This window comes from Dermochelys coriacea, chromosome 1 (assembly GCF_009764565.3).
Source record: "Dermochelys coriacea isolate rDerCor1 chromosome 1, rDerCor1.pri.v4, whole genome shotgun sequence".
Taxonomy (NCBI): domain Eukaryota; kingdom Metazoa; phylum Chordata; order Testudines; family Dermochelyidae; genus Dermochelys; species Dermochelys coriacea.
In genome coordinates this window covers 303349663-303368768 of record NC_050068.2, presented here as the reverse complement: position 1 = coordinate 303368768, position 19106 = coordinate 303349663, and the positions used below count along the sequence as shown (strand labels likewise).

Here is a 19106-nt window from a genome sequence, read left to right as displayed (position 1 = left end):
ATGCATTTCTTTTCCTTAAATGGTAGTTCTGTGTATAGTTCTTTGTAGGGTGACCAGATGACCTGTTTTTAAAGGGACAGTCCCATATTTAAGCCCTCCTTCAGGTGTCCCAACTGTTTTTTTAAAAATAGGCAAATTGTCCTGTATTTTCTGCCTTGCCTTCCCTTCCCCCCCCCATCAGTACTGGTGGGTCCAGCAGTGGCGGGGGGGTCTCTAGTGATGGACGATGGGGATGGGTGTACAAGGCTGGTGGCGGGGCCAAGTTGCAACGTGCAGGGCTGCTCCCCCTGCTGGTCCTTCAGTCCAGCCCCTTATGTACTCCCCCTCTCTCTGTCCTCTCCCTGCTTTGCCTGTTCACCCCCTCCAGATCTGCTGCTCCTCCATACTCCCCTCCCCTCGCGGGCAGGGCACGTCCTGCTCCCAGTGCTGTGCGGAGAACCAGCCCCTGGTAGGAGCATTCAGCTGACTAACAGCCTGGCTAGCAGGCTCCTTCCTTCCCCCACTGCCTTTGTCTGGGTCAGCACCCCAGAAAAGTCCAAGACCTTCTGACCTGGGGCGCTGGCCAGGAGGAGCCAAGCCTTGCATGTGCCAAGCTACCCTGCACAGCGCTAGCACAGAGAAGTCTCTTTGCCGTTCAGCTAAGCTCTGGAGTGGTGAGGAAGCAATTTCATGCCCCAACCCTGCAGGATCCACAGCACGACCCAGGCAGGGGCTTAGCGCCCTCTCTACCCCACACACCTCCACCCTGGGTCCTGCCCCCAGGAAGCGCAAGGCTGCTCTGTCCCCTAGGCATCCTCCCCTGCTCAGCCACCTCTCTGGCTGGGTTCGCTGAAGCCCCTGCTGTCAGGTTCCCTGGGCCCTGGTGCACAGAGCATCTTTAGGGCTTAACCCCTTCCTGCCTGCCATGTAGCCGGGGGACAGGAGGTGGCTAGGTTACATCCATGGCCTGTAGCAGCCTGAAGGTGTTAGCTATCTTTCGGCACTGTGCGGGCAGGAAGGGACAAGCTGCAGGGGTTAGAAGAGGTGAGTTCTGCAAAGATACTGGCCAGGTCATCACTCCCTCCCCCTCCTTTCCTGCGACTGGAAGCAGCTCCTGTCTCTTCCCTCCCACGCAGTGCCAAAAGGCTGCCGCTGGCCACGTTCTGATGTGAGCACCAGCAGGAATCTGGGGAGTGGGGGCATTTGACCCTGAGTGCCCTGCCACATGTTGCCTCGGGAAAGTGGGGCGCCAGGTACCAGGAGAGGCAGGTCTGTCCCGGTGATCCAGTCAGGCATGGAGGGCTGAGAGTGCCTGGTAGGGAGGGTTGGGTTGGTTGGTCACCCCCTTGTGTGAGGGAGGTGTAAGAGAGTGTTTGTGTGTGTGTGTGTGTGTGTGTCACCACTCCCCATGTGAACCCTAAAGCCTTAAAGATAAGGTAAATAAATAGAATCCAACTATGCAGTATTTCTTTTTAATAGGGGCTCAATCAATTTGATGTTAATTTGAATGTTTGTACTGCATAGTTCTGATTGATTGCCATTGAACTCGCTTGAATATGAGTAATTTTATCAGGTGTCCTGTATTCAGCAAAAGGAATAATGGTCAGCCTATTTCCTTTTGACATACTGTATATACTCGTTCATAAGCTGAATATTTTTGGTTAAAAAAGTGATGCATCAAAGAGCGGGTGTCGGCTTATAAATGGGTCTACACCAAAATTTGATGATTTTAAACTCTATGAAATCATTGAATTGAATATCTAATACATTGTTGTTTTGTTTACCTGGAGTGTCTGCAGGCATGGAGCCCCTCAGTTCCCTGTCGCTGGGAACTGTGAACTGCGGCGGCAGGGAGCCGAGGGGCTCCATGCCTGTGAATGCTCCAGGTAAACAAAACGTCCCGACCCACTAGCAGCTTATCCTGACGGGCCGGGAGCCAAAGTTTGCCAAACCCTGAAATATAGGGTCGGCTTATGAAAGGGTCATACAGTTTTTATTATTTTTACCTATCCATCTTGGGGGGTCAGCTTATAAATGAACGGGCTAATGAACGAGTATATACGGTACTTTCTGTTTAGCTTATTTCCATCAGTTAATGCTTTCAGACTCTTCTTTTTTCCTGTTACCAACCTTTTCCTGCTAATACTCTGGTATAGAGTACTTTTCTGGTTACTCCTCTGGCACTTTCAATAATTGCTTGCTCCCTTAGAACTAGAATGTCCCATCAGTAAATATCAACCTTGTATGTAAAATGAGCTTTGCTGTTAACAAAGATACATCCCTTACTTATCATTAACAATGTCACCTGAAAAGATTTAGAATATTTTAAAGTAGAAAGATCATGTTATTAGGAAACATCACAAATGTCTTATTGTCTAACATATCATCAGTTACTCAGGAGAAAAGCAAATGGGAATTTTTACCCAGTTTGCACATTGCTTGAAATGAGCGCACACTAATTATATGCATCCTAAATGTTCAGGAGAGACTGTCAAAGTAAAAAAGAAAGGCAGCAAGAGAAAATGCCCGTTGATGATTTCCCCCTGCACTCTGTTCGCTTCCAGAGTAGTTACTTAAAAGAAAATGGGTACTTCAAGGTCATAGATGTACTGAGGGCTAAGGCTGCAAGACTTTATGTGCCACTGCACTCCAAACAGTGAAAATGGGTAGAGCAGATGAAAGAACATAAATTGTTTCTGGCTCCACTTATATGTGTATGCCATCTGTTCTTCTGGGTGCCACAGTCATCAAGTCTTTTGAATTTAGTGATGCAATGGTACATACTCCAGCTGCATGTTATTGAAGGTGTTCCTGTCTTAAAATTTTTACTGTCATTATTAAGCTAATATTATTTTGTTTTTTCAAATGATCACAAGTATATATATTAAAATGCCATCAGATCATAGAGATTAGGAGTGTCATTGTACCAAAAAGAATCCATAGATTCCCGTGAGAAAAATTTCACAGTAAAATTTTTAAGGATACAAATTCCAAATAGCATACCAATAGGGTTATCAGGCCTTTGATCAGCTTTGAGTGCACAGTGTTGAGGGAAATCAAAGGAATAACCGAAATCTAATAAGCCAGTAATAATGAGTGACTGTTGCAACTTGCATGGATACTAGTCAAATGTCACATGACGTAAGGTTTAGAGAAGCAATTTTGTAATACCTTAAGTGATTGCTTCTAGGAAGAGATGGCAAGTTGTACAGTTCGGTGAAAAATCTCTGCTTGCTGCAGCTGGGATTGGAAAGGCAAACATTGTTCAGATGGTTAAGGAATGGAAAGGAAAATACTACTGACATTGTTGTAATGCGTAATATAAATCAACATACTTGAATCCCAGTGGTATAGCAGAAACAAAAGGGGCTCAGAGATGAATGATGAAAATGCTCAGGCATGGAAAGGCTTCCATTTAGAGACAGAGTGAAAAGATTGGGATTGTTAAATTTCAAGAGGAGAAGATTAAGAGAGAACATGATATAGGCTTACAAAATAATGATTAATATAGAAAAGATAATTTAAGTGGTCACATTCACCCCTTCTCATAATAAAAAAGGAAGGCTGTAAAACTGAGAAAAGGAAATATTTTTATACTAGGTATAATTAACCTGTGGAAGGTATTGCCGTAGAACATCATTGAAATGAAGAAAGTAGTAGTAATAATACCACTTAGCACTTATGTGAAACTTTTCATCCGTAGATCTCAGTACTTTTACATAGATAGAATTCAGAAGTGGATTAGACATTTAAATGGATAATGAGACTATTCTTGATTACATTATATAGGATAAATAGATATCTTACATATATATTTTTAAGGGGATAATATATACCTTTGTGCGTCAGAGCATAAGCTGACCACAAACTGATGGGGGTGAGGAAGAAACTTCTCCTATAGTCAGGTTATTTCATAATAGTTCCCTAAGGGTTTCTTATCCTTTCCTCCGAAGAATCAGGTACTGGCTACTGTTAAAAACAGGATACAGGACAGAATAGATCATTGGTCTGATCCAATACAGCAAGGATCATCTTTTTGGTTTGTGTTTGTATAGCACCTAGCATGATGAGGTTCTGGTTCTTGACCAGGCTTTTAGGTCCACAGTAATATAAAGAATAATAATTCCTATGTAAGCCCCTGATTGTGCAAACATTTACACATGTGTTTAACTTGATTTTGATGGGACTACTCATGATAATAAAGGTAAGCATATGTGTAAGTGTTTGCATGATTATGGCCTAAGAGTCTTAACTAATATTGCCAGAGATGTGCACTGGGAAGCAGCATGGTAAATTGTCAATTCTCCATTGGATCACTGCCTCCCAAAACACTACAATAGTGCATTTTTTGGTGTTTTGAAGAAGTGGGGAGGGATGTGTTTAAAAAAGTGTTGTTTTTTCAATGTCCAAGCATGTACTGAATTGCTTGAATAGAAATCCACATAAAATAAAATTGCTCCATTATGATCTGTTAGAAACCACCAGATGTTGCCTTTTGGAAGAAGGAGTGTTTACTGTAAGCCAAAAATAATTTTTAAAATGTTAAGTTTTAAATAATACAAAAATAACAAATTATGTAAAAAAAATAAATTCAGTAGAAGTGCAGTTCTGAAAGACAGTTCTGGCTTAGACAGATCCAAGGAGAGTGCATAAATGGAGAACAGGCCTAATCGGTGTTGCGTTACAGATAACTGTCTTAAAACCTTATCTTCCAAACTATGCATAGCATTATCTGAAATCTTTGTTAAGCTGAGCGATCAGGGTCCCAACTGATTACTTGAAAGATCAATTAGTAATGGAATATCCTGGTCAGTTATTAAATAACTAGTATTGCAGCATTACGCAGTGGGGAGTGAATAATTTTATGTCATATACCCTGTCACACTTAGAAGGCATTTCACACATACATTTTGGCTACCTGATAGTAGAAGGCCACAGCTGAAAAACTTCTCACTTCACTGACATACCGAAAAATAACGATAGCTTTCAAATTGCTTATAATGGCTGCATATTGCATGCTGACTCTCACTTTGCAAAAGCACTTAATGCCTCATTAAACTCAGTCTACATCATATTTAAACAATTACACAAAACATGTAGAGATTTCTTTATCTCAGAAACCTCAATTTTCAGGGACCAGTGTTGATTTATTCATGCTAACGGCTGTTGCTTAACTTTTGAAATATCAAGGTGAAGTTTCTGATGAATATGGGAACACACATATTTCAAAATAATGAATATTATTGAAGTAATATGTGCAGGGGCTGTCCTCATCCCCTAAAAGGCATAAAACTACCTTCTGGATATCTGCAGTGTGGGTGCTATAAGATTCCAGTGAGTTTTAAGAGCCAGATATTGCTTTTCTGCATCCGATAAATAATTACCATTTTCAAGTAGAGTGCTTTGAAAGTACCCATAAATCTTCTGTTTAGTACAATCATATAGTAGAGTATGATACTGAGATATTAATACCAAAGGAGCTTTTAAAATATCAATTAAATAGGCTGATGAATAGTTGAATTTTATGGGTTTGGCACGTTAAGCACAGTCCAGCCAATTATGCAAGTAAGAGAGTCCAACAGATCAAGACTGAAGGAAGAAGATAGATAGGCTGACCCAGGAAGAAGTAGTGGGATATCATAAAGGAAGACTTTAGCATGTGTTGTGATAGAGAATATGGCATTGAACAGAGCACTTTGGAGGGAGTGGATTTATAGAGCAGACCCCATTTGATGGGATTTATGCAAGGAAGAAGAAAAATAATAGTTGAATTTTATATTCCTATTACATGATACAGTGTACTGTCATCTAATATTTGGTATCTAATATTCTCCATCATGTTTACCTAGGTCCCAAATTCTGCAAACACTTATACGCGTGCTTAACTTAACACACATGATTAGCTCCATGGAAGTCAGTGGCTGTAGTCAAGAGCTTAGAGCTAAGCATGTACCTAAGTATTTGCAGGATCAGGGCTTTAGGATCAAAATCAGTACTCGCCTAAATGGTACAAATGCATATATTTCTGTGGAGTTGCTCCTGCTTATGCTACCAATAAAATTGGCCCAAAGTCTGTTTTTAGAATGCTACACTGTGTAATTAGGTTTATCTTTGGTTGTCTGTAACATATAATAATTTGCACCTCATGTTTCAGCACCAAATTAGATTTGCTCAAATAATTTCCACAATTCACTGAGTTTAAAAAAATAAATCGTAACTGAAATCTGAATATAACTTTTTTCATTGAATTTGCAAATGGCTATCATCAGACATAAATATATCTGTTTTCTTTTTAGCCAAAGAATGGGATCTTCATGAGTGTGTTTCTGATTGTTTTACCTCTGGAGTCCATGGCTCATGGGCTTTTTCATGAACTGGGGAACTGCTTGGGAGGAACATGTGTTGGATATGCTGTTGTGATTCCCACCAATTTCTGCAGGTATAGTTACCATGGTAAATGTACGCACATTGCAACTTCATATTGGAATTAGTGCAGCTGTTTCACGAGAGGCAATTCAGTGGTGTAGCTTTTCTTTTTCAACTATTAAATACTAGTTTCAATATTAGATGGCTGTGTTTGAATGAGCATTCTCCTTACCTATCCTCACCTTCCAAAAATAATAATTTTAATTATTTATACAATACAATACAATAATGATATTGTATTTACAATACAACTTCAAATTCTGTATACATTTGACTTGCTTTTAACAAGCCAATAAATATGCTAAACCCCAGTCCTACAATGTACTGCATGAAAGAACCTGCTGATTCCATGTGTTGTATGTTTCAGGTTCAGGGCCTTAGATTCTGGAGTCAGTGCAGATATTTTATGTAAAGTGATTTAATAATCTAAGCAGGCAATGAACTCATGCTCAGAACAATTTTATAAGCTATATTAGAATGATTTAACTGAGTGGCCATACTAAAAATAGGTAGACGTGAGAATGATTTTGGATTACTTACAAACTACATGTTATCTATGTATTTACAGCAATTCCTATTTTCAAAATGAAGGTTGCAGTAAAAATTATTTTCTTTGATACTAATCATTTATCTGCTCATCCAGCTACAAAAAATACTGGCAAATGTCCAAGGTGGTGTCTGAGGCAGCTGTGGTCTGAGAAACACAAAAGACTGTGGGGGCTGAGTGGTAGCTTGGAAGAAAGATATTTCTCCATGGATGCCACTTATGGCCAGTAGAGATGCACAGGTCTGTAGGCTTATTGATGAAACCACAGAGGATTAAATGACAATTGTTCTGTCTAGATGAAAGAGATGGTCCAGTGGTTTAGTCCTCTCTTCCCAAGTGAAAACTTTAACACCAAGAGAATTGCCAGGACTATAAGTGAGTTAAAACTGCTAGAGCTCCTGTGACAGAATGATCGTGATAGGAGTGAATTTGTCCCTCTTGTACATTATTGCATCTTTTCCATTTAGAATGCAGAAGGATTTATATATTATCCACAATAAAATTATCTGTGTCACATCAACTTCCTGAGCTATGTTCTTTTAAGGTCCTTAGCTGCCCACATTTTGCAGCCACCAAACTGAGGGCATAATATCCTATTTGGTCCATTATTGTGAGGGCTTAAAAAGCAGGTTTAATACGCTTACATTGCAATATAAATAATATTATCTTTCTTGTCCTAGATGATAATCCAATTCCTGCATTGTGCTCAATTATTCTGTCACTGGCAGTTTAGTTTCTCCATGGAGAAATTGTAGTAAGGTCGAGAAAAACAGTGTGAAGCACTGGCAATGTTACCCTTTCTTAATAATAATAATAATAACAATAATAATAATGAAGTTCAGTTAATAAGCCCTTTCTCTAATTGTTCAGATAAAGTACAGGCAATATTAATATTGTATTTACTGTAATACAATTATATCAATGCAATGTAAACCTATTTAGATCCTATAAGAGTGAGGAGATGTAGAACCAAAGCAGTTTGGCCATAAAAAAGGAAACTGGTATAATATTATATAAAAGACATATTTCAAACGAAAGCAATGGGAAAAAGTGCCCAAAATCACTTTTCTTTTACTTGTTTTGTTATGGCAAGGGTCTTTTGGGACAGAACACCTCACATTTCTACCCTGCAGAGTCTGTGCATCACTACAATCTTACTCAAGTGAAAAGATTTGATACAGCTCTCTCAAGCCCTCCAATTCCAGTTATTGAAGTGGTTGAAAGGCATTGCTGGAAAATGATGACTGATGCTTTTTCCCACCTAGAGGCTGAGCACAGCTTCTGGAGTGCTCCCAACCGTTGCTGGCTTGGGAGACAGAATCTGAGTCCCTTTTATGATGTGTTATTTACTGACATATAAACCCTAATGATTTACAAAATCACCTTTATATGCAGTTTGCAATCTAGCATTTAGATTTCAAGCCTTGCAGTGAGTATTTCATCAAAGTAGTTAAACACTTAAATATCAATAGTGAACAAAATATTCCACACAAAGAGAACTGATTTCACCAGTTGCTACAAGTATGTGACGAATACAATAATAAAACAACTAAATATTTTTTCTTCTGTTTAGTCCTGATGGTCAGCCCACGCTTCTTCCACCTGAGCATGTGCAAGAGTTAAATTTGAGGTCTACAGGCATGCTCAATACCATCCAGAGGTTTTTTGCATATCACATGATTGAAACATATGGCTGTGACTATTCTACAAGTGGACTTTCTTTTGATACACTTCATTCTAAGCTGAAATCTTTTCTTGAACTTCGGACTGCAGATGGACCCAGACATGATACCTATGTTTTGTATTATAGTGGTCACTCTCATGGCACTGGTGAATGGGCACTAGCAGGTAACGAGCATTTGGAGCTTTTGATAATACTTTTTTCATTGATAGAACCTACAAGTAGATAATTATTGCTTTATTCCTATGAAATCATACCATACTATTATTAAAACTCAGAAGTTTCATATGTGACAGCTACATATGTACATGTGAGCATTCTAGTTCTAAGAACAGGAGGTGTAAAACACAAATGGCTAAAGTTAACCATATCAAGCTTTCAAATAAATTGAATTCCTTGTTGCTTAGTCATCTACAGACTTGAGAGTACTTATGAATTTACAGTTTTAATAACCACAATAAAAATGAAAAATAAAATGCTTATGATAGCAATAACAAAGTAAAATATATGTAATTAAATGGAATGTTCAGAGTTCATCAAGAAGCTATATGAAACTTAATGAATTCAGAAGTCTTAGATTAAAGTGGTAATCTTATCTCATTCAATTCATAATGCCCTGGGAAGATGATTTTGTTCAACATTATTTATGAAGCATTTAATACAGGTTTTGTTGGCCGAGCTTGCAAAGCCCTACGTATGCTCACATTGGTGGCATTTGTGTATCTAACTTTTGAATGCCGCATCCAATCAATTTCAGAATTTCAGGGAGTGTTCTAAGCATTAATGGCCAGAACCCTCTTGATTTTGGGAAGAATTGGAAGGGGGGAAATGGGAACACGTGATACCTCTGCCATCTGTTTTAGCAGAAAGTTATCTTCCAGCACCTCTCTAATTATAGATCAAAGAACTGTTTGATGGCAGCCATTAGTGTCATGGAAGTAGGCTATTGAAATTGCTGTGTTGAGGTGGGGAGCAGAATTTTTGGTGCAGAATTCGGATCCCTGTAACACTGAGGTCTAATCTACACCTAAAACTTAGGTCAAGCTAGCTACATCACTGAGGGATGTAAAAAATCCACATCCCTGAGAAATGTAGTTAAGCTGAAATAAGCTCCAGTGTAGACATGCTAGGTCGATAGAAGAATTCTTCCATCAGCCTAGCTACCATCTCTTGAGGGAGTGGACTTCCTACAGCAACAGAAAAACCCCTTCTGTTGCTAAAGCATGTGTACATGGTGGCGTAGCTGCAGTGCTGTAGCTGTGCTGCTGTAGCACATGTGGTGTAGATATACCTTAAATATTTTTTAAGTTTTTAAAGCTCTTTTTTTCTTGGAAGTCATTGCCACTTAATTTTTTACACCTGTGTCAATTTGTGCCATAGGACCTTCCATAGGGAAGTTCTGTCTTCATGTTACAATAAAGGCCAATACAGAGAGAGTGCCGCTTTTACAAAAAATAGAGAGGAAACATGATAAAAAATAAAATATAGAAAGAATAAAGGATTTAAAAGCCATGACAACATTTTTCAGTGGATTTGAATTTTCTTGAGAGGAAGTTCCTCCTAGGTTACCCGTGAATGGTTTGCATATTGGCACACCTCCAGTTTTTTCTCACAGAGATAGTATAAAGCCACACAAAGAAAAGGAGCAATCGGTATTTGTCATGAATCACTTTCATGATCAGTTTCCCATTGTGAGATCTAGGCAAACCATGGTGTGTAGCTTGATTTTCCCACCTGATAGAACTTTTTCTGAATGCATCTAGCTGTATAAGCTGAAGGGTATTTGATAATATAATTGTGCATAGTTTATCCGACAGTGATGTTTTGTGACAGATGGAACAAACAGTCATTAGCTCCTCTAATCTGTACCATCCTCTGACCTCTGGAGCGGATTCATAGAGATGACAACAATGAAATGTTAACATTCAGATATAGAAGAGAAAGCAGTGTCTTCTGGGGGCTTGAACAATGATGTAGCAGAGCAGTAGCACTGTAGTCTTTGTGCTGTAAGGACATCTTTAAGGGAGGCTTACTGTATTTATTAGCTCACTAACGTTGTTTCCTCATTGTTGGAAGCTTGGAAGTAGCACAGTGGTGTATAAAAAACTGTTAGTTGGTCATGCATAAAGTATGAGCAATAAAACAGCCTGGGAGGTCAAGTTCACTGCGTGAATTCAAAAGGCAAGAATCGGGCTCTAAAGCTTTGTCTCTGTTACTGGAGCTGTCAGTTTAACTGCTTGTGAAACTTACCGAAGGAGTCAGATGCTGCTACATATCCATAGGTCTCTTCCACAGCTTGGTGTCTAGCTCTGGTGTTGGCTGATCTTGACATATGTTTGAGGTGTTAGCACTTGTATGTATAGGAAGGTCAGAAAGACTTAAGTTGCTCTCTTTTGGTTAGGTCCACAGTACTGTGTCTTCTGAATTATCTATACCTCCACATGATCATGCTGAAATGTAGGAAAGTCATTCATGTGGGCTTTGAAAATGTGAAAAAGTAAGGAATACTTTTTCCTAATTTACATTTAGGGCTTGTCTAAATTAGGGAAATTTTCACCAGTGCAAGTCCCAAAATCAGATACACTACACTGGAGCAAAGTGGAACTAAAAGAGGTATAATTTACTGGGTAAATTACACCACTTTGCACCAAACTAGTGTGTATACACAATAGGTTTCTGTTTTTTATAAGATGAACCTGACACTGAATTTTCTGGATTTATCTTCTTTGGTTTAAGATGATTCTATCCCTGTACATTTGTACTTAAAATATGTTCTCTGAACCTTAACTCCATCCTTAATGTAGTTTTTTCTCTGGAAGTAACAGATTACAAATGCGTTTTTGCCATCTATCAAAGATAGGAATCTGCAGACAGCTATGATATCCTATATACTCTTGGGTCTCACTTGACATTCACTACTTTAGAAGAACACCTCTTCTGGCTACACGTCTCCATGACTAATAATAAACTGCCACCTTCTGATAAGACTAATTGGAGTTTAGTTGACCAAAGAAATGGGAGATGTAAGATTTGAACTCATAGCCACATATTCTAGCTGGTGGTGGTTCTTATTGGATTTGTTTCTTTTTATTGGATGCACTTTGGACTCTGCATCAGGCACCTTACAAATGGATGAAATAAATACATGGGTGGAGGAAGAAATTACTATTTGCAGCAAAATTTATTTTAAAATATTCTAAATCAAGCATCTGAGCAGAATTTTTTTGGTCGAAATTGATCCAGTTGTATGAAGACAGTAAGTAATTAAAATTGAATAGAATCAAGCAAATATTATAAAGTAAATATGCTCAGATTTGTAGCTATAGTAAGTCTTATTTACAGCCACTTGAGCTTCACATTCATGATTTATATTGTCACTAGAAACTCTTGATTTCAAATGCAACCCTTCTCTAAGTTAGGGTATGGTGACTCTATATGTTGACAGTAATCATAGCATTAAAAGGAAATGCTATTCAGATAACAGCCTGGATTGCTGATTGTCCTATGGAAGTGAGCAAAAGTCAGGATTTGTTTTGTTATAAAGTTGCCACAAATTAAACACTTTTGAGTGTCTGGTTTGAGTCAGTCTATACATTTATTCAGAGTCTACAATAAAGTTTCTTCATCTTTATCACACATTTTTTCTTGGCTTGAAATTGTATCCACTTTGCACCCACAGCTAGATTGTAAGTGAATTGGCTTGCTCCATGATAGATTACCTGCATCCTTAATGTAAATCCTGAATGTAAAACCTGTTTAGAAAGAAGATGGATGCCACTTTTTCTGACTGAAATATGCTTGTAAACAGCGCAGATAAAATTACTTTGGTGGCTTTGATCATATCTAACAAAGCATTAAATAGAGTCTAGTTTAAATTGCTGTAAATTCTTATACAACGAATGTGCATATTTCAGAAGACAAGTAAAAACCATGCTGTCAGGGAAGAACTACTTCCAAAATAAGATCTAGACCAGGGGTGACCAACCTGTGGCTCCGGAGCCACATGTGGCTTTTCAGAAGTTAATATGCGGCTCCTTGTGTAGGCACCGACTCCAGGGCTGGAGCTACAGGCGCCAACTTTCCAATGTGCCAGGGGACGCTCACTGCTCAACCCCTGGCTCTGCCACAGGTCCTGCCCCCACTCCACCCCTTCCCCCAAATTTGCTGTGCCCTCTCTCCTCCGCCCTACCCCCCAGAGCCTCCTGTACATGCAAAATGGCAGATGTGGGGGAGAGAGAGGTGCTGGGGGCTGGAGTGGGGGAGCTGATGCAGGGCTGCTGACATATTGCTGTGGCTCTTCGGCAACGTACATTGGTAAATTCTGGCTCCTTCTCAGGCTCAGGTTGGCCACCCCTGATCTAGACTTTCATATTTTAGCCTTCAGCCTTTAATACATGAACTTGTTGCCTTCTGTCTGATGTACCAAATGCTTTATCTGTTCTTCCAATTGAGAAACTTTGGTGATACATATTTTGTATATAAATTGAAAGAATTTAAACACTATTAAACGTACTCAGATTCCGTGGTGCAAATTGTCTCTAAAGGTACATTGCTAGGTTAAAATTCATATCTGCTTTAAAAATCTAATTTCCTTACCTCTTCCTAATAATGTCACTTTAGATTATTAAAAAATAATCTTTTTAAAAACTAGACCAAAATGTTCAGTCTTGGGTCCTTAATATTGTTTATCTAAATCCTTATTATAGCTTCAGTCTGCAAACATTATAGGTGTGAGTGAAGTTCATCATGTGAGCAATCCAACTGAAGTTAGTGTTATCAGGATTTTTTCCTTATGCTCCTCAATAAGTAGCCTGATTTTTCTTAGGTACTGTGTACCAACAGCACCCATTCAATTTATTGGGCCAAAAGTGATCCAAATTGTTAACAACGTTTCCTAATTACAGTCTGTTTTCTTCAAATATAGTTTGAATTTTCAGGAGATGAAACTATACTGAAAGTTTGAAGCACTAATCAGAAGTAGTTTTTGAGCTAGGGGGAGACAAACGTTAGATACAAATCAAAGTTTCAAATCATGGTAACTTTTTGATGACTTGAAACTTAAAATCCATTTAAATTTTCTTTAAACATCACAGAAACATTCTCTTCTGCCTTTAGAGTAAATCTATCAATGTTCAGGCCAAATGACTTTTCCAAGGCAAAGGTTATGGTGGTGTGGAATCAAGTGGCTTACTAATTCTACTCTGAAACAGGCAGGACATATTATGTCGGTTTAAAACATACCCTATTCTGAGGTTTGAACTTATTAACATAAAGCAAACAATGTAAACTCCAGCTCAAGCTTTCTGCCCCTGCTTAGCTGTTCTTCTCCAAGTGCTTGCACATGTCCATTCCATTGTAGGTATGTGCATGCCAGAATTTTTTCCCCTAACGGTATCCGTTGGGTCGGCTCCAGCTCTCTCTGGTGCCTCACACTCCTCATGGAGGCAGCCTTAAGCCTTGAAGCCATGCTCAGTCTCGGCATCGAGCACCAAATCCTCAGTCAGAGAGCTCCTCCTAAAGGCTGCTCAGTTAATTTATTTCACGTTAAGATAGGGTTTTGCTCCTACTTGCCTTAATACAAGGATGAGTTAATGACTGCATCTGCAGCATTGAGTTGGCTGGGTTAGTTAGCATCTCTGCAGTGGAAAAACCTTTTCACCTTCATAAAAGGTGCTAAAAAAAGCTTGCAATTGGAAACTGAAAATTTAAGGAGTACTTGTGGCACCTTAGAGACTAACAAATTTATTAGAGCATAAGCTTTCGTGAGCTACAGCTCACTTCATCGGCTGCATTTGGTGGAAAAAACAGAGGGGAGATTTATATACACACATAGAGAACATGAAACAATGGGTTTATCATACACACTGTAAGGAGAGTGATCACTTAAGATAAGCCATCACCAGCAGCAGGGGGGGGGAAAGGAGGAAAACCTTTAATGGTGACAAGCAAGGTAGGCTATTTCCAGCAGTTAACAAGAATATCTGAGGAACAGTGGGGGGGTGGGGGGGAAGAAATAACATGGGGAAATAGTTTTACTTTGTGTAATGACTCATCCATTCCCAGTCTCTATTCAAGCCTAAATTAATTGTATCCAGTTTGCAAATTAATTCCAATTCAGCAGTCTCTCGTTGGAGTCTGTTTTTGAAGCTTTTTTGTTGAAGGATAGCCACGCTTAGGTCTGTAATCGAGTGACCAGAGAGATTGAAGTGTTCTCCAACTGGTTTTTGAATGTTATAATTCTTGAGGTCTGATTTGTGTCCATTCATTCTTTTATGTAGAGACTGTCCAGTTTGACCAATGTACATGGCAGAGGGGCACTGCTGGCACATGATGGCATATATCACATTGGTAGATGCACAGGTGAACGAGCCTCAGATAGTGTGGCTGATGTGATTAGGCCCTATGATGGTGTCCCCTGAATAGATATGTGGACAGATTTGGCAATGGGCTTTGTTGCAAGGATAGGTTCCTGGGTTGGTGGTTCTGTTGTGTGGTGTGTGGTTGCTGGTGAGTATTTGCTTCAGATTGGGGGGCTGTCTGTAAGCAAGGACTAGCCTGTCTCCCAAGATCTGTGAGAGTGATGGGTCGTCCTTAAGGATAGGTTGTAGATCTTGATGATGCGTTGGAGAGGTTTTAGTTGGGGGCTGAAGGTGATGGCTAGTGGAGTTCTGTTATTTTCTTTGTTGGGCCTGTCCTGTAGTAGGTGACTTCTGGGTAACCTTCTGGCTCTGTCAATCTGTTTCTTCACTTCAGCAGGTGGGTATTGTAGTTGTAGGGATGCATGATAGAGATCTTGTAGGTGTTTGTCTCTGTCTGAGGGGTTGGAGCAAATGCAGTTATATCGTAGAGCTTGGCTGTAGACAATGGATCGTGTGGTATGATCTGGATGAAAGCTAGAGGCATGTAGGTAGGAATAGCGGTCAGTAGGTTTCCGATATAGGGTGGTGTTTATGTGACCATCGCTTATTAGCACCGTAGTGTCCAGAAAGTGGATCTCTTGTGTGGACTGGTCCAGGCTGAGGTTGATGGTGGGATGGAAATTGTTGAAAGGATGGTGGAATTCCTCAAGGGCTTCTTTTCCATGGGTCCAGATGATGAAGATGTCATCAATGTAGCGCAAGTAGAGTAGGGGCATTAGGGGACGAGAGCTGAGGAAGCGTTGTTCTAAGTCAGCCATAAAAATGTTGGCATACTGTGGGGCCATGCGGGTACCCATTGCAGTGCCACTGATTTGAAGGTATACATTGTCCCCAAATGTGAAATAGTTATGGGTGAGGACAAAGTCACAAAGGTCAGCCACCAGGTTAGCCGTGACATTATCGGGGATACTGTTCCTGACTGCTTGTAGGCCATCTTTGTGTGGAATGTTGGTGTAGAGGGCTTCTGCACCCGCAGTGGCTAGGATGGTGTTTTTAGGATGATCACCAATGGACTGTAGTTTCCTCAGGAAGTCAGTGGTGTCTCGAAGATAGCTGGGAGTGCTGGTAACGTAGGGCCTGAGGAGGGAGTCTACATAGCCAGACAATCCTGCTGTCAGGGTGCCAATGCCTGAGATGATGGGGCGTCCAGGATTTCCAGGTTTATGGATCTTGGGTAGCAGATAGAATACCCCAGATCGGGGTTCTAGGGGTGTGTCTGTGCGGATTTGTTCTTGTGCTTTTTCAGGGAGTTTCTTGAGCAAATGCTGTAGTTTCTTTTGGTAACTCTCAGTGGGATCAGAGGGTAATGGCTTGTAGAAAGTGGTGTTGGAGAGCTGCCTAGTAGCCTCTTGTTCATACTCCGACCTATTCATGATGACGACAGCACCTCCTTTGTCAGCCTTTTTGATTATGATGTCAGAGTTGTTTCTGAGGCTGTGGATGGCATTGTGTTCTGCACAGTTGAGGTTATGGGGCAAGCGATGCTGCTTTTCCACAATTTCAGCTCGTGCACGTCAGCGGAAGTACTCTATGTAGAAGTCCAGGCTGCTGTTACCCTCTGATCCCACTGAGAGTTACCAAAAGAAACTACAGCATTTGCTCAAGAAACTCCTTGAAAAAGCACAAGAACAAATCCGCACAGACACACCCCTAGATCTGGGGTATTCTATCTGCTACCCGTCACTTTCACAGACCTTGGGAGACAGGCCAGTCTTTGCTTACAGACAGCCCCCCAATCTGAAGCAAATACTCACACCATCATAGGGCCTAATCACATCAGCCACACTATCAGAGGCTCGTTCACCTGTGCATCTACCAATGTGATATATGCCATCATGTGCCAGCAATGCCCCTCTGCCATGTACATTGGTCAAACTGGACAGTCTCTACATAAAAGAATGAATGGACACAAATCAGATGTCAAGAATTATAACATTCAAAAACCAATCGGAGAACACTTCAATCTCTCTGGTCACTCGATCACAGACCTAAGAGTGGCTATCCTTCAACAAAAAAGCTTCAAAAACAGACTCCAACGAGAGACTGCTGAATTGGAATTAATTTGCAAACTGGATACAATTAACTTAGGCTTGAATAGAGACTGGGAATGGATGAGTCATTACACAAAGTAAAGCTATTTCCCCATGGTATTTCTCCCTCCCACCCCACCCCCCACTGTTCCTCTGATATTCTTGTTAACTGCTGGAATTAGCCTACCTTGCTTGTCAGCATGAAAGGTTTTCCTCCTTCCCCCCCCCGCCCCCGGTGCTGGTGATGGCTTATCTTAAGTGATCACTCTCCTTACAGTGTGTATGATAAACCCATTGTTTCATGTTCTCTATGTGTGTATATCAATCTCCCGTCTGTTTTTTCCACCAAATGCATCCGATGAAGTGAGCTGTAGTTCACGAAAACTTATGCTCTAATAAATGTGTTAGTCTATAAGGTGCCACAAGTACTCCTTTTCTTTTTGCGAATACAGACTAACACGGCTGCTGAAAATTTAACTATACTAAGGTGTAAATTTTTCTGCTTTCCTGCAGGTGGCGATGCATTACGGCTTGACACGCTTTTGGAATGGTGGAGAGAGAAGAATGGTTCTTTTTGTTCGCGACTTATAATTGTGTTAGACTGTGAGAACTCCCAGCCTTGGGTTAAAGAAGTAAGAAAAGTCAATGATCTATATATTGCAGTACAAGGAGCAGAATTTGCCAGAGTGGAAGACATTGAGGAAGCAGACCCTCCGCAACTTGGTGACTTTACCAGAGAATGGGTTGAATACAATTGTAACCCTGACAATAGCATCAGCTGGTCTGAAAAGGGCCGTGCGGTGAAAGCAGTGTATGGTGTGTCAAAACGCTGGAGTGACTATACTCTACATTTGCCGACAGGATGTGATGTTGCCAAACACTGGATGATGTACTTCCCTCGTGTTACCTATCCCTTGGTGCATTTGGCAAACTGGTTTTGTGGTCTCAATCTGTTCTGGGTCTGTAAGGCTTGTTTTAGATGCTTGAAAAGATTTAAAATGAATTGGTTTCTTCCCACAGTGCTGGACACAGGACAAGGCTTCAAACTTGTCAAATCGTAACTAAAAACCAAAGATGAGTAAAAGTGAGAGCTCTGGGAACTTCCTCGCTCTCAAATTTGATTGACTTGCAATTTTTTATATGTAACAGTTTTCTCTGTTGAAGAAATCTTGCTACTTCAGTAGCTATACTCACTGTTCATCTTTTTGAGCAATTACAGTATATGCAAAGGGTTGGAAGCTTCATTCTAAAATGAGAATAGGGTTATACTATTTGAATTTTGTTACTGAGTTGTATATAAACATGTAAAAGATTTATTAAATATGACCATGCACTTTTGAGACAAAAAGCTGCCTGTGTTCAGAACCAACAAATTACAGGCTTTAATCAGCTATGGCTCATATGATGATACATGGCAATTATATCCCTCTCAAACTTCAAATACAGGAAAGGAAACAAGCCAGTGTTCAAATCATTTTATTATGCCCTCACGCTTCTATGATGGGTTTCAGAGTATTATAGAACAACACAGAGTCAAAAAATAAAAAAACTCAAGAAGCACTGTAGGTAGGTAACTGCAAGGATATATAAATTAATTTACATTAGCATTCTCAGTCCCTGCCTGCGGCCCCCATTGACAACAATAGGAGTTGCCCACACAGAGTGAGGGAATGAAATGGGTCTTTGTTAGAATATTTTGTGGTTCCAACCATGTTCTTGTTGACAGCCAACAAAGAGAGGTTTTCAAATGTGATTTTTAAAATGTTCAATATTTTTTCAAAATAAATTCAGTCTCTCAGGTGATATTTTCTTTTAAAAAAGAGTTAATAGGTATAAGACATAATAAATGTGTGTGTGTGTGTGTTTTGTGTGTGTGTGTGTGTGTGTGTGTGTGAGAGTGCGCGCGCACTTGGGGGCGGGAGGGAGGGGCCGTCCCATCAGATCTCCTGGACTTCCATCAGCTTGGCTTTTGAAATATTTCCTCTGCAGAAAAACTCAAAATAAAGGAAGCTACTTGGAAAGAA

General features: G+C 40.1%; 1 protein-coding gene across 3 annotated transcripts in view; it reads left to right on the top strand.

Moving 5' to 3' along the window:
* The window catches only part of TMEM168 (transmembrane protein 168), a 38398-nt gene extending 19513 nt beyond the window's left edge, over positions 1-18885 (top strand). For all 3 annotated transcript variants that reach the window (XM_038387359.2, XM_043495133.1, XM_043495118.1), the window contains exons 3-5: positions 6276-6418; positions 8526-8800; positions 17596-18885. In XM_038387359.2, the coding sequence (XP_038243287.1) occupies positions 6276-6418; positions 8526-8800; positions 17596-18143 (966 nt within the window). In that variant the 3' untranslated portion in view covers positions 18144-18885. The remainder of the gene's footprint in view (positions 1-6275; positions 6419-8525; positions 8801-17595) is intronic.
* The last annotated feature ends 221 nt before the right edge of the window (positions 18886-19106 follow it).